General features: G+C 40.9%; 1 protein-coding gene across 1 annotated transcript in view; it reads right to left on the bottom strand.

Annotated features, from left to right (window-relative positions):
• Window positions 1-1,184: 1,184 nt before the first annotated feature.
• Window positions 1,185-14,226, bottom strand: part of UROC1 (urocanate hydratase 1) — a 42,818-nt gene continuing 29,776 nt past the window's right edge. Inside the window, exons 15-20 of the mRNA XM_051627931.1 lie at window positions 13,990-14,060; window positions 12,934-13,032; window positions 11,105-11,204; window positions 8,577-8,658; window positions 3,606-3,705; window positions 1,185-1,623 (exon numbers count right to left, since the gene is read on the bottom strand). Coding sequence (XP_051483891.1) covers window positions 1,483-1,623; window positions 3,606-3,705; window positions 8,577-8,658; window positions 11,105-11,204; window positions 12,934-13,032; window positions 13,990-14,060 — 593 coding nt within the window. The 3' untranslated portion in view covers window positions 1,185-1,482. The remainder of the gene's footprint in view (window positions 1,624-3,605; window positions 3,706-8,576; window positions 8,659-11,104; window positions 11,205-12,933; window positions 13,033-13,989; window positions 14,061-14,226) is intronic.

Raw genomic sequence — 14,226 nt, 5'->3', positions numbered from 1 at the left:
CCCAAAGGTAATGCATACAGTGCCAAGGAGACCAAGGAACAGGACGGATCAAGTCCAGTAATACCCCGTGCACACCAGGGCAGGGATTGCTGCTGCTCTGTGGTCATCTCTGAGTGAGAGGCTTTACATAAGACATGATAGCTCAGAATAATTTTTATACACATATATAGAGATGTGCATGTAAAATAACAAAATACTTCAGTTACTGTTAATACAAATATATTGGTAAGTTCAGTTGCAAAATATGCATCCTTTCAGTTGCATCTGGACACAGCCTTCTGGGCTTTCCTCACTCTTCCCAGGAATAGGAAGGGAGACTAAAAAGACCTTTCTATCTCTCTTTTTCTTTATAATCAAGTTCTGTGTGAAGGAAGCCCACACTGTCCTGTCTTTGGTGCTTTAGTTTGTTTCACTTCAGCTGTGTTTTCTTCCAGAAGGAAAGTCTACATGATCATTGTTATAGTTCTTTACTAATTGGACCTCTCACATCCAAAGGGTGAGTAGCCCATGGTTGGTTTGTTGTTGGTTATTTTCTTTTTTCATTAAAAACCACTAACCAGCACTAAGGACCTAGGTTTTCTGGAGGTTTCCATCCATTTAGAAGCTGCTCAAGTACAATGGGCTTCTACAAAAGAACAAAGTCCTTGTCGTGAGGCAGCAAAATACACATACCTGGATCAGCAGAATGGCACCATCTCGAGCTAATGCAGAATTTGGCTCACACTAACTGATCACAAGTTGTTCCATTTCTTCCCGGCCTTGCTGTAAGATGTTTGGAAATGGTCTAGTACTTGATGCCCTCAAGCTTTTCCACCCATTTCCTGGCACCACATTCTGTTCCCACTTGTGAGAGTGGGAGAAGTGGGAGAGTGGGAGAAACTTGTCAGAGAAAAACACATGCAGACTAGCTGTGCCAGCCGGGCACAGTGGATCTTTCTTCCTACTGTGATCACCAAACACTTTTGTGGCAATATAGAAAAGCCAGAGACTAGCACATGTGGTATCAGTTCATCTTCCACCAGTGGAAACGTTTCTTTGCACACTCACGCATTTGGCTACTGGATTTCATGGCTGTCTGCTGGTGGCAGCAGACTCTGAACTAGAATAAAGAGTTTCAATTCCCATTCCACATTTGATCTGCCAGACCTAAGATCCTCCTTAATTTACAAATTACCACAAATAAGTGGATTACTTTTTTTTATTTGACTTTTCATGAACAAAAAATTCCAGTCCCTTTCCTTGCAATGAATAGTTTCTTACCCCAAAGATTGTTCCAAATATGCTAGTGAAAAGACTGTTCCTGACATCAGTGGACGTGACATAGACACAGACTTTCCCCATGAGCAAGTTAACGATGAAAAAAAAAGAACTCACATGGAAGAGACATTTGCAAGGCTTTATCATTTGGCCAGAGAGCAAAATTAGGATAAAGAAAGGAACTTCAAATAGCTCCGCAAGGACAATATTGCATTTGGAATACCACTAATGTTTCAGGGCTTGCTCCAATATGTTCTCATCCACCACCTTGTGAGGCAGAGTCACCTTCAGGGTGGCATTCTCTTTCATTGCTTGGCAGATTGTTTCATAAGCATAGTCATTACCCGACCAGCAGCGTCTGGCGACCTGTCAGACCAGAAAACCAAAGGGTGTAAAAACCGTACATTTCTCTTGCCACATCCATCTTACACAACATTTGTGCAAACACTGGCACCCAATTTAATTATAATAAGTCTTCCAACCCTCTGCCAATTCCTTGTTTCCTTATGGTAACTTTTATAATACCTGATTTGTTTTTATGAGTAACGTTTGGATGGACTTGGTACATTTCCATGCAGAAATGTAGTGTCGGGCAGGTGACACTGGCAGAACCAGGTACCTTACAAACTTTGCAACATGCCCTCAGTAAAAATAATGGTGCACTCTATAAAACTAGCACTTGCTTTAGATAACAGCATGATTTAAGCAATTGATGTTTTTGTAGTGGGATAAATATTTTTAAAAGGAATGTCACTCAATGCATTCTTAAACTGAAATCGAGGAGCCAAATTCTCTGCCAGGACATAAGGCTGAAACTCCAGGGACAGACAAGGAACTGGTAAACCCCTCTTTCAACAGCAAAGCTCTGCTTTTTGATCTGTGTACAACCAAGATTCCCACATGAAAAAAGGTCAAGGTTTGGCATACAGGAAATAAATCCTTCCCTGTATTCAATGCCTTAAAAATCTGTATTATGAATTGCAAATCAGTGTCTGAAATATTCAGACTCAAAATTGCTTGAGAAAGAAATGACTTAGGTTTCAATTTAACAAAAGATTGAAGCATATGATTAATGTAAGGCTAATAAAAAGCTGATCTATAGCAATAACAGCTAAGAATGACCTTTCAAATAAAAAACTCAGTTTCCCTGCCACTCATCTGTGACTGTTCCTGGCAGTATACTTTCAAGGGTGCACTTCAGTTTCTTTCCAGTCTTGTATATGATATGGGTAGCATTTTCAGACTGTCCTTTTTCAACATGTGTGTGGAGGAGTGGAAATTTTGCTTGCAATAAATCAGCAGCAAATATTAATTGTATTTTTAATAGGCTGTCTCTGATATGCAGTGCTTTTTAAGGGTTTGGCTTCATTATTCTAATCTACAAATGAATATAGCTGTGCTCCTCCTTCTTCCTTCACATTTTACTAATGTATTATTTCAGATCTGGGACAGGCAAATCTAGGATATGCAAATTGTTCCTCTTCTATCCTCAGTCATTCCATGGGGAGGAAAAAAAATGTTTAGGCATAAGGCAAGGAGGAATTCTGCAAATCTCTTGAGAAGTAAAACAGAAGAGATCATGTCAGCATTGGCAAGGAGCTCTCTCAACACATCAGGTCCTTGTGAAGTTGTGTGACAGAAACACAACAGGTTCTGTCCTTTAATTGGACTGTGCATCACTATGTCCTGTTGATTTAGTTCCCTGCAAGTACTGAATCATAAGCTCTGCCACTTCAGAGGTGAGATCCTAGTCTTAAACCCAGACAGGATCTAACAGACACTAATAGCATGCAAGAACCCTAATGGTAGCAAGGGCTGGACAACCTGGCACAGAAATTACATGTCCTTCAAGATAGCTAGATCTAGTAGTTAGGAATAGAAATTGACAAGATAAAGTTCATATAGTTGTCAATTTTGTTATGTAGGCAAGCAACAATGCCAACATATCTAAAAGTTATCATAAGCATGCTTCCCTTTCTGCTTAAAAAATGAAACTTGCACTGAGATGAGGAAAATATTTGGCTTACACTGAGTAAGGTCAGGCAAGGTGATCCCCACACATTACCCAAAGAATTATTCAGCCTTTCGTATGGATTTAAAGTCCTTTGAATTTTGTTGGAGGAAAAACAACCAACTTGTTGACGCTAGAGAAATCACACTCACAATCACCCATACTAGAAGAAGTGAACAGAATGAGTCACTCAGCCCATTAGGACTATTTCTGGGGTACAAAAAGTCAGATCCCCAAAACTCCTGTCTGAGCACTGAGCACTGGAACCTGGGTACCTAAACATGCATAGTCCCAGAGGAAGATATTAAAGGGAACAAATATAATGAGTTTTGCTTACTCCATTGGAAACATCCCAGCTGAGCATCATCTTCGCCCGTTCTTCAGCCTCTTTAGACCCATCCAAAACAAGGCCAAATCCCCCATTGATCACTTCACCCCTAAAAAATACAAATGGAAGAGAATTAAAATAATTCAAACCAATGCCATAAAATTCACAAGAGTGAGTTTGTTCAGTTGCACTGGAAAAAAGGATGAGAACATAGAAATAGTGCTGAATAGAGACACTATCACTGACCTTTTATACTTACAACAAAAAAAATTCTCGTGGCAAAAGTCTTGTTTCCTGACCTGCAACAAACCTATTCCATCTTTCCTGTAATGCTCAGCTAACAGTCGGTATCTGTTCCAAGCAGGAGTGCCAAAAATTAAGCTTGGGCTACATGTCCTGAGGACTGCAAACTATATTAGCTCTAGAAACAAGTTAAGAAAGGCCAGCACTCCTGATGGGCTGGGAACTTCCCTATCTCAGGGTATTTTGAAAGGTTAAGCTATTCATGTTTGCTACATTAAAGCCTGCTGTATAGAGAGGATCATGAGGAGAATGTGTGCTTATTGAAGCAGACAGATGGATCTATTTATATTCTCTGAGGACAAATGAGAGAGCATAAGTATTTTATTTAAAAAGTGTTAACCACCACTTAATGCACATCTGCCTCCATCATTTCAGAAACACTCATTCATTTTGTATGAGAAACATCCATGTTTAAAGGCATCAGTGCCAACCTTTCAGGAAGCAGACTTATTGGCAGAAGAAGAGCAGAAATATGTTCAAACTAACTTAGGAGAAATACCAGCCTGGTTTTAAAAGGAAAGGAAAAACATGCAGGGAAAACATCTTGTCTGACTTGCTGTGTCTGCCCTGCTCAAGTTTCTGTTTCATTGCATATGGTGAATAATGGTGAATGCAGTTGGATAATTATCTGTTGCTATAGATCTATGAGAGTTGTGACATGACATAGAACTCAGCATCAGCAGTACCTGAGGGACAGGCAGATCATACACCACCACATGCTACGAAAGACAACTAATGGAGATCCCTGGAGGCAGGATTTTGTCCTCTGTGTTTTATAGTTAATAAGTTTAAAAAATTTACATAGAATAACAGCAGACATACCCACAAATCAGACAGGAGCTGGGTGATTTCCAGTCCAGGAATAGAGTTTCTTACTGTGTATTTTCCAGCAGTAACTTGAGATTTTCAGGAAATGGGGAAATAAAGATATACTGGAGCCTCACAGGCCTGAGATCTACTTTCTGAAACCAGAACTCACATTTTCTCATTTTCAATTCAATGATGTTACATTATGTTAATTCCCTTTCATTAATTATATGCACTGCCTGTGTGCTAAGTGGGACCCTGTCACCTACCTGACCAGGAACTTAAGAGCTCTGGACCTCACCATCACGGTACCATTCTGTGAATTCCCTCCACTTCATTATTAGATAAATCATTATTACAAATACATTCTCTGTAGGTTTCTTGAAACTGACAGTTCTCACAGCAGAATGTTGGCAAATTAATCAGTTTATCATCTTTAGCAGGAAAATTTGAAGGAGTCATGTTTTCAGTTGAGATATTTGACTATTGTAAGGTCTGACTCTTCAAATTAAATGTTTCTTTTTGATTGCCACTGTAAAGACTTTTTAGCATGGAATTTAATTCCCAGAATCCTTTTATTGTGTGAAATCCAAGTAGTACCAAGGTAGAATACACTTAGGAACATCAATGATGTCATTGCAGTGCAATTAGGATCACAATACAAACACACTTCAAGACAGTCTATGGGCAATACCAGACAGTAAGAAAATCAGACCTCTGGACTAGTGCTTAATAAAGATATTCCACGCAGGAAGATGATGTCCTTTCAGTGGCAAAGATTCCCCTTGTGCACAGCATCCCAAAGAGCAACCTTTGAAGCTTAGGCATGAACAGCAAGCATCTGATCTCACTTGCACTCCATAAATTTAGAGCCTCTCCATCTATTCCCTTGGCATTACTCCAGTGTAAATCAGAATCACTCATCAGAATCTGTTCTACTGTCTAAAAATCACTCATAAATTAAATGCCAATGTTGGTTAGGACGGATTTTCTAGCAAAAGCCTCTCACTTTTAAAGGGGAGCTCTCTGCCTTCATTACCATTGGGTCACATTTTCAGGTAATTAAAGAAACATGTGACATTTTGACCTAAGCTACCTCCTATAATTTCCAGATGTCGTCTCCTAAGGTGATCAAAGAAAACAAGGCCTCTCTCACAATCAAGATGTCACACTGTCAACAGTCCAGTTCTATTCTTAAATTGCTTCTGCCTTTTTTGTTATTACAGGTTACCCAGGCTTCGTGCTAACATACATTCCCGTGCAAGTAAATAGGCAGCAAGAAATGAATAACATTCATTTGCTGTAATTATAGTCAAGACTATGTTAATCTTAAGTCTCTCTAACAGCACATGTGATGCAGATTCCAGCTAAATAAATATTAATCCTACTTTTTCTGTTTGCCCCACAAGGCTGTGGCACAGAAAAGTCACAGCAGGTAAATGGCATTTCTGTAGTGTTGGAGGGAAGATGTGACAGTTCCAGGCAAGCCCAGTAATGCAGGGAGGGATGGAAGCTGAACACAGTGTAATTGCCATTTCTGAACTCCCTAAGCAGAAACTTGCAAATCAAGTGACAACTTGATTTCTCTCTTATTACATGTATTTGTTTATAAATAGAAGCCTCCATGTGCACTCTCATGTTTCCAAATTGGCTGATGACAAGAAGATTTTATCAAGCACATGGACATGTCTTTATTGCAAAGTCAGCTAAATTTTTAGCTCTCTAGAGCTAAAATCTAAAGGCATCTATCGCTTCCAGGCAAAAAAAGTAGTTTGCTATGGTTGGGGGGGGTGTTTTGCTTCTTTTACACCTTTAAATTATTCCTCTTTCTCTTTAGAAGGCAAAGGGGTGCAGCCCTTTAACTAGCCAGGATGGTGCCATAATTAGTTAAGCCGAGCAAAGCTACCTGTGTGCCCTGGTTTGGGGCCTCTCCAGGCCACTGCATCTAATGACATGACGTTGTTACCACATCTGAATCTCAGCATGGTGGCTTATTAAAGCTCATGCAGAGACAGGACTAATTTTCAGGCTCCACATTCTTCACTGAAGCACAGTAATTTAGTCACAGAGGGCTATGACTGCTCCCAAGAACAAGGTGAGCAAATACTCTTCCACAATGCCAAGGCACTCAGCAGCCATAGAAAATGTCAAAAAGGACAACTAAGCCCTGGTTTCCCATCAATAGTTTAATTTCAGTGAATAGCCACATGCTAATTTTCTGATGCATTACTTTAATGACACCACCTCTGCTTTGCCTTGGGGAAAAGCTTCTTTCTAATGACCTAACTCCACTTAAGAAACAACATAACTGAAATTGCAGCATGGCCAGTGCCAGTTTTCCAGAAGAAAGGTCAGTCTCATCATTCCACTGACCTTTCCCTGAATTGCTCAGAGGGCTAGAAACATGCAGGAGGGATTTGCCTTACAGGGGCAAGAGACAGATAGGGAATAAGATTGGTTGTACCCTTTGATTTAAGCATCATCAATGCACAGAGCATTCACAGCACAAGCAATTATTTTAGCAATTCTAAATTATAATTATCATTAAAATATTCTGAATACTTTGCACAACATGTAGTGGAAAGTTATTTTCTTTGCTTGTATTTCCTAAACAAATATTTTAAAAGTCTAAACTCAGCTAAGGCAATTCAGACAGAACTAGTCTGCTGCTATCTTTAGAACCTGAGACTGAGATGACCAGTGTAAGAAGATATTCTGGTGTGTATTTTCCATTCAGAGTTATGGAAGCTGTGAATAAAACCCTGGCCATGGTGCTTGTTGTAACTGAAAAAAGGTAAAATTTCCACTCCATGTATGAGAGCCCTCAGAAAGCTTTCTTACCCCACTGCTCTCATGTGCCTTCTATTCAGTAGTTACTTCTCTGAAATCAAAGGAATTACTGTCTGGGAAAGGGAATTCTCCATCTGACTTGAGGGAATATTTTCTAGATGCAGTTCATCCAGTTGAGTAACAAGTATCATCAAATGTCTCTGAGGATAACATCTGCTACAAGTTCTTTGGCTCGCTGTTGTTGGCATGTACCAGAGCTGGGTGGAACAGGGCAGCAGGAGGGTTCACTGCAGTGTTTAATAGAGGGTTGTGTCCCTTTTGGCTGGTGACACCACCAGATGAAGATAGGACTGTAAATGGGAGAGGCTTTGCTGGAAAGTCTCTATATCTCTGCCAATCCAGAGTAACCCTTTAGTGGTACATGATGGAGATCAGTTTCCCTCTCCATGTGTAATATTCCTTTCATTCTGCTTCTCAGTTTAGGCATTTCTCTTAGTTCTGCATCTTATGTAAAGATGGTGTTTAATCCAGTCCTTATTTGGCTGTGGTCTTTTATCCTACCAAGCACATGCAAGGGAAGAAAGGCCTGGGGGGTTTGCTGGCACCTGAGCTGTTTTGTATCAATAACCCCTTGTTGCACTTTAGCACACGAGCATTTATATTGGGGTCCTAAGGTCACAGATTTAAATACAGCTTAGGAGGAAACCTAAACATAATCCATCCACTAACACTCTGGCTGTGCACGTGTGAAGACAACTTTGAAAGCAGGATCTTTTCCAAAAGACTACAGCAGACTCTCCTGGTTCAGCAAATTAACTTCTTCAGCCTGTGGTATGGCCAATATCCAAAACACTTTTTTCTAGACATATAGGCATTCATTTCAAAAGCCTCCTACAACACCACACTTTTTACATTGTGACAAATCCTTGTCTCCAAACCCATCCTTCCCATGACCACAACACTGTATTACTCCAGTAATAAGTCTCTTCTGCAGTTCCCCTCCTGTCTCTCCTCCCCCACACACACACAGTGGTGATAACAGGATTCAGAGTCCACCTTTAGAAACAAACAAGTCCTTACCAGCCAACTCCACCACCGTTGTGCAGTGCAACCCAGGTGGCTCCTCTGAAGGCATCTCCTACAAAGTTTTGCACTGCCATGTCTAGAAGGAGAGGAAAGGGGTTAGGGCTGACATGCTGCAGTCATGGTTTTGTTGTACTGTTCACCCTTTCCACTAACACCTTGACTTCGGTTGTGTGAAGACAGTGCTGGAGGCAGAGCTTGCTCACAGTTTCTGTCATAGATACACACCAAACATCTCACTCTTGGGAGAAACAGGTAAGAGAGATTTTCTTCCCAATCTCTGCCCCTACTCTGGAGAGAGCAAGTGACAACGCCACAATGGTCTGTGAGTAGCCTGGTGCTTTCTGCATTTGTGATCCAATCCAAGCAGCTGGAGAACCTACCACTCCTCAACTGGGAGATACTTCCTCATGGTGGAGAGAAAAACAAACCTCTCCTCTGGGATGCTTCAGGTGGAAAGAGGTACGTGCAGAGGTAAGAGGGTAAAATCTACTTAAAACACTTGTCCACAATGAATTCAAGACAGATTTAATAGATCATTTGCTATGCTTTTAACAACAAAAAATGAGACAAACAACAATATCCCCACCAGCCACATTTCAGACCCACAGTAGTTACTTGTCTGACAGAAAAATGAGTTTACTTGAGCACTAATTTATGTTAAATCCTGTCAGAAGCCCCATTATGCCATCTTTTATCTGGCATTATGTCACTGTAATAACCCAATTATCATAATTACAGGGCTGTCAAGAGGAAATGGGAGAGATCAGAATCCCCCATATGCTAAAATGTGGAGTTTTGCTCCTCAGTCCCTAGCATGATCAGAGTGGAGGTTGGACAAGAAGCATGGCAAGTGGACTAATGACAGAATAACGTGCTGCTCCTTGCCTTCAATAAAAGTCACTATCTCTGCAAATATCTGTGCTGAAATCCACTTTGCAGAGCAGTGATGACCCATGTTTGCCAAGCATCAGGCTGAGGTACTCATTGTAAAACAAAATAAGGTGGGCAAACACTCTGGAAAATTCTTGTGTGCTAGAGAAGAGCCAATTTCACCTGAACCAGCTGAAATGGGATCTCAAAACAACAGGAAAGAAGGGAGAGAGGAAGACCTCCAGTGGCTCATCTGGTAAAACAGAATTAGGCCTGGTTTCAAAGACCAGTGAAATCAATGGTCAACAGGCTTTAGATAAGCCTTTGGAGAAAGTAAATGGTTCATGTCAACCACAAAATGCAAAGAAAAAGACACAGCATGATAAGCAATAGGGTTTTAGCAAGCCTTCTTGCTGTTGCCCGATTCTGAGGGCATTGCCTGAGGTTTACTTGTGTTGCCAAGCCCTTTGGTGGAGACATTACATTGGATTCCTCTTCTTAGTGCAGCTGCAGTATTTTCTCACAGTTTGTCAGAACCGGACAGTATTTAAGGCATCTATCCATCTGGCCTGTTAGAACTAGCCAACATACTCAAGAAGTGTTCAAGTGGGACTGATAGATACAGCTAAAAGCCTAATTGCATCAGGAAATCCAGTTAAGATAGCAGGGAACTTTTATTCTTAAAAATTGAGCCATAATTTGGTTCTATTATGAATTCCCATAATGGAAGTAATTCAATATGCTTAGCTACCTGTATCATAATTTCTCCTTCTACAGCAGCTTGTATCCTTCAATCTCAAGCCACTTTGTGATTGTCAGCTCCTAACATGAGGAAACACTGCTGGGCAAAAGCTATTATCATGATTTCCACTTTATGGATGGAAAATTGAGGAAGACTTAGGTTAAAAATTGCTTAGTATTTCACACATTTTTCCAGGTCTCCAATCTGATATTTCTTGGTTTTACTTTTCTACAGCAACATTTCACACATTTAAAAGCAGAGTCTGGCTAGCTCAGGTCAGATGTGCAGAATTAAAGGCTCCTTTTGTATAGCAAACCTACATGAGCTGCCCACAGTCACAATGTAAGGGAGCAACAAGGCTTGGAGTCTAATCCAGAACACCTGACTTCCATTCTTATACTTTCACTATCAAAGTATGTTCCCTTATGACCAGAAAAGTTCCTTTCAGAAACCCCAGACTGTTTGCTGGAGTCCTCAAGCTAGGAAATGAAAGCAGCTGTGAATCTTTTTGCTTTAAGCAAAACATTACAGACCTGATTTTGATTTTGTGGATCCCAAGGAAATGCAGCTGGAATTCTGCTCAGATCACCTCTTTGAAAGAGTGAGGTGCAAAATTAAAAATCAAACAGAAGATAAAATCCTGAGGTAGATTTTTCTCCGTTTACATTCAAGTAAATCAGGTGCATCTTCATTGAATTTTCAGCATTGTTCTTGACCCCTCCTATTTAATTAGCTCTACATTCATGTCAGTATCACTATTCAATCCCACAAAGCTTCTCAGGAAATCTGATTAATTGGCATTAAAGAGCTAAACAGAAACATTTTTTAGGCCTTGCATAAAAACCCAATTTAGCTTTTCAAGCAGTTTTCTTGCTTGCCTGGACAGAAAAACCTCAGCTGCTCTCCTGACCTGCACAAAAGGCTGATCCATCATAAACATTTGACGTTTCTCTGTAAGGACTGTCAGTCCCACTCACATCATGGTGGTCTCTGCTGAGGACAACTGGGGCCTGGAAAAACCAAGGACAAGAAAATGAAATCCTTCACAGACCATCAATGCTACCAAGATTCATAATTTGCTGAATTCATGTCTGTCATCTCAAACCTCAGCTTTGTCCTCTCTAAGCCCCCTGAAACACTGTCTCTGCCTGCTATTATTTATTATAAAGCAGTTGTTCACATGCTGTTCAAAGCCACCATCCTTTCATACCTAAGAACAAGAGCCTGTTTTTATGCCAATGGCATCCTCAAAGGAGGTCAGGGAGGAGCAGCAGTGAGGTTATTTCATCTGAGCATTTCTTTCCTGAAATTTCAGAGACATTTCAGTATGCAAAAATCTTAATTTAAAAACAGTTCTTGTTTGCTGTGGGCAATGAAAAGTAACTTCATTATTTTAGAAGACTTCAAGACTAAAAATAAGTTAGCAATGGAAATCTCTGATTTCATACTGCTCAAACAAGTCCATTCTTGATCTGGGATTTAACTGACAGTAGGAATCTAGATCAGCTTGCAGGTCTTCAGTATCATTTGCCACACACAGGAGTTATACAAGAATAATTTCCTTGAGGTCCCTTCCAACCTGGCTTTCTATGATTCTGTGAATTCACTCTTGGTGTGCTGTGCTCTGGAATTAGCTGGCTCTGTTTTATGCTGACAGTGAATTAGAAAATCATTGAAAATAGACATGAGCACCCAGCTTGCAAGAGAAGGAATGGGGATTTGTAGAAAAAACAAAGGATGCAACAAAATCCAAAGGGCCTGGGAGTCTGACCTTGTCAGCCATAGTTCCAAGGGACCACTCTGTCTGGTCAAGTTTATTTTTTGAGACTAGATTAGTGTGATGTTCATTTTGAACCCCAAAAAGGGCAACAGCATTTGAAATACTTGGACAAACATTTTCTGAGTACTAAAAACCAGACTTCTCCTAGCTGAAATCCATTCTAAGTTTTACTTGAGTTTGCCCCTTTAACAAGTGTAATTGTAATCCAGCTGTGAAGGAGATGGAGATGAGTGACTAACAATGCCTTGGTCTGATGCTGCTCTACACACAGCAAGGCACAGGTATAGTTACTGACTGGTGCTTTCAGGATTTGGGTCCTCCCACAATGTCACATTGTACATCTACCTACAACACCCATTAAGAACTTAGAAAATACCTATACAATCTTGCCCATAGTATGTGCTTTTACCACCAATACATGTGGGTCAGTGGGATTTTATACAGGCAAGATACTACACATGCACTACAACGGCAGCATCAGGCTTAATGATTTTCTCCATGCATATTTGCAATGCAAATGAATACTGACTGCAGAGCTGCCTGTAGCCATAATATGGCTGAAAGTGAAGCACAGAGGGTAAAGCAGCACTGAGGAGTGCACAGTCTCTTGCTAATTTTAAGCTCTGGGGCACTGCTAAGGAGCTACAGTCCCTGCCTTGTGTTTTCAGCAAATCACAGGATTGTAGATGCCCAAATAGAAAGGCAAATTCCCAGCATGAAATTAAAGGTAGCTTATTTCAGCAATTTTCTGAACCCATCTCTCCTCTATCACATAGTGCAATACTGATGACAGGCAGAGAAGAGGACTGATCTCTACTACATGCTAACAGAACACCATTCCCATGTAAATAGCAGGCTCTTCTGCTCTCACTGGTTGAAGTTTCTTCCTTCCCACCTGCCACCCCAGTCTCAGATATTGAACACGATTACCAGACCATATCAAGACAAACAAGACAAACCTTAATCCTTCCTTCAGAAATTGCTCGATTAATGGCCACAGCTATAGACACACGACCCCTCTGATCAGAATATAAGATTCTGGCCTGGGAGCCAACAACCTGGAAAACAAAAATGTCAGAGTGATAAGGTTTGCTGTGCATCTGGCTTATCTTCAGGCCCCAGATGAATGGAATCACAGGAGTGACCCCCCCCTTCCCTTCTGAAGGAGAAAGTGCAGATTATTTCTTCATCAACACCCAGCTTCCAGAAAAGAAGAAATTAAAATCCTTCTTTGAACTGAGTTTTATCTCCACTCACACAATCAGTGAAATGTATTTCTGTATTCAGCTGCTACTGCCCAATAAATCCCACTTTTTAAGTCAAACCTGATTGCTAGGCTCTAATCCCCCTATCAACAAATTCCTTATCAACAGCTGAGAAGCAGAGGTTTGGAACTGGCAGTGGTGGGCTGGAAGGGAAGAGAAATATGGAGGCAAAGAATGGAAAAGAACATCTGTCCTGCACAGCTATCCTCCTCTCTAGTTTTTACCCCACAGACTAATCTGGCTTCCAGATGAGGAGAACATGTGTGAGTCCTACAGTGTTACCAGCTATCTTTGCAGTGAGAGCCTGGCCTGAAAGAAAAAGAAAGGATGGTTCACTGGCATCCTGCTCCCCACAGTTCAAAAGGATGGCAGTTCTTTGGCCTCATCACCAGTTTGAAAAGGGTACTGGGAACTGCAGGCATGAGGAGGTTGGACCAAAGACATGCCAAGAGGGACATTTTGAATAGTACTCTGAAAGAAAGGTAGTTACAAATGAGATGAAGGGTGAATCATTGACATGTCTCACTGCAGATATAAGACTGGTTATAGCTGGAGTATTTGAACACATCCAGATGAGGAACTGAAGGGAAAGAACTGCTTCAGCTCACCCTAAAACCCTTCCATAGAGTGAGGTTTAAGTTATAAACCAGTATTTTCCTACATGGCCATTCCTGCTTTTCACTCCAGCGCTCAGAAATTGCATTCTGGACCAGGAGCAGCCGCATATGCCGAAGGAGGTTGTGCACTTACCAGGCTGTGCCTGCCAGCTTCCCGAATCCAGCGGATGTTGTCATGGTACTGCTGCTTCACAGATGTGCTCACTTGCAAGAGGAAGCAAGAAAGAGAAGAGGTTTTGAAAATTAATGCAATATGCTCTACATTTAATTAAACTCATCTGACAGAGCTAGAAAGTCAAATTCTGCTCTCAGATACACGCACGCATATAGGAAATGTTATATAGGATCCTCTGTGCAGCTGATGCACTCA

Source organism: Apus apus, chromosome 9, assembly GCF_020740795.1.
Source record: "Apus apus isolate bApuApu2 chromosome 9, bApuApu2.pri.cur, whole genome shotgun sequence".
NCBI lineage: Eukaryota > Metazoa > Chordata > Aves > Apodiformes > Apodidae > Apus > Apus apus.
The sequence above is the reverse complement of the archived record's forward strand: the minus strand, read 5'-3'. Positions and strand labels throughout refer to the sequence as shown.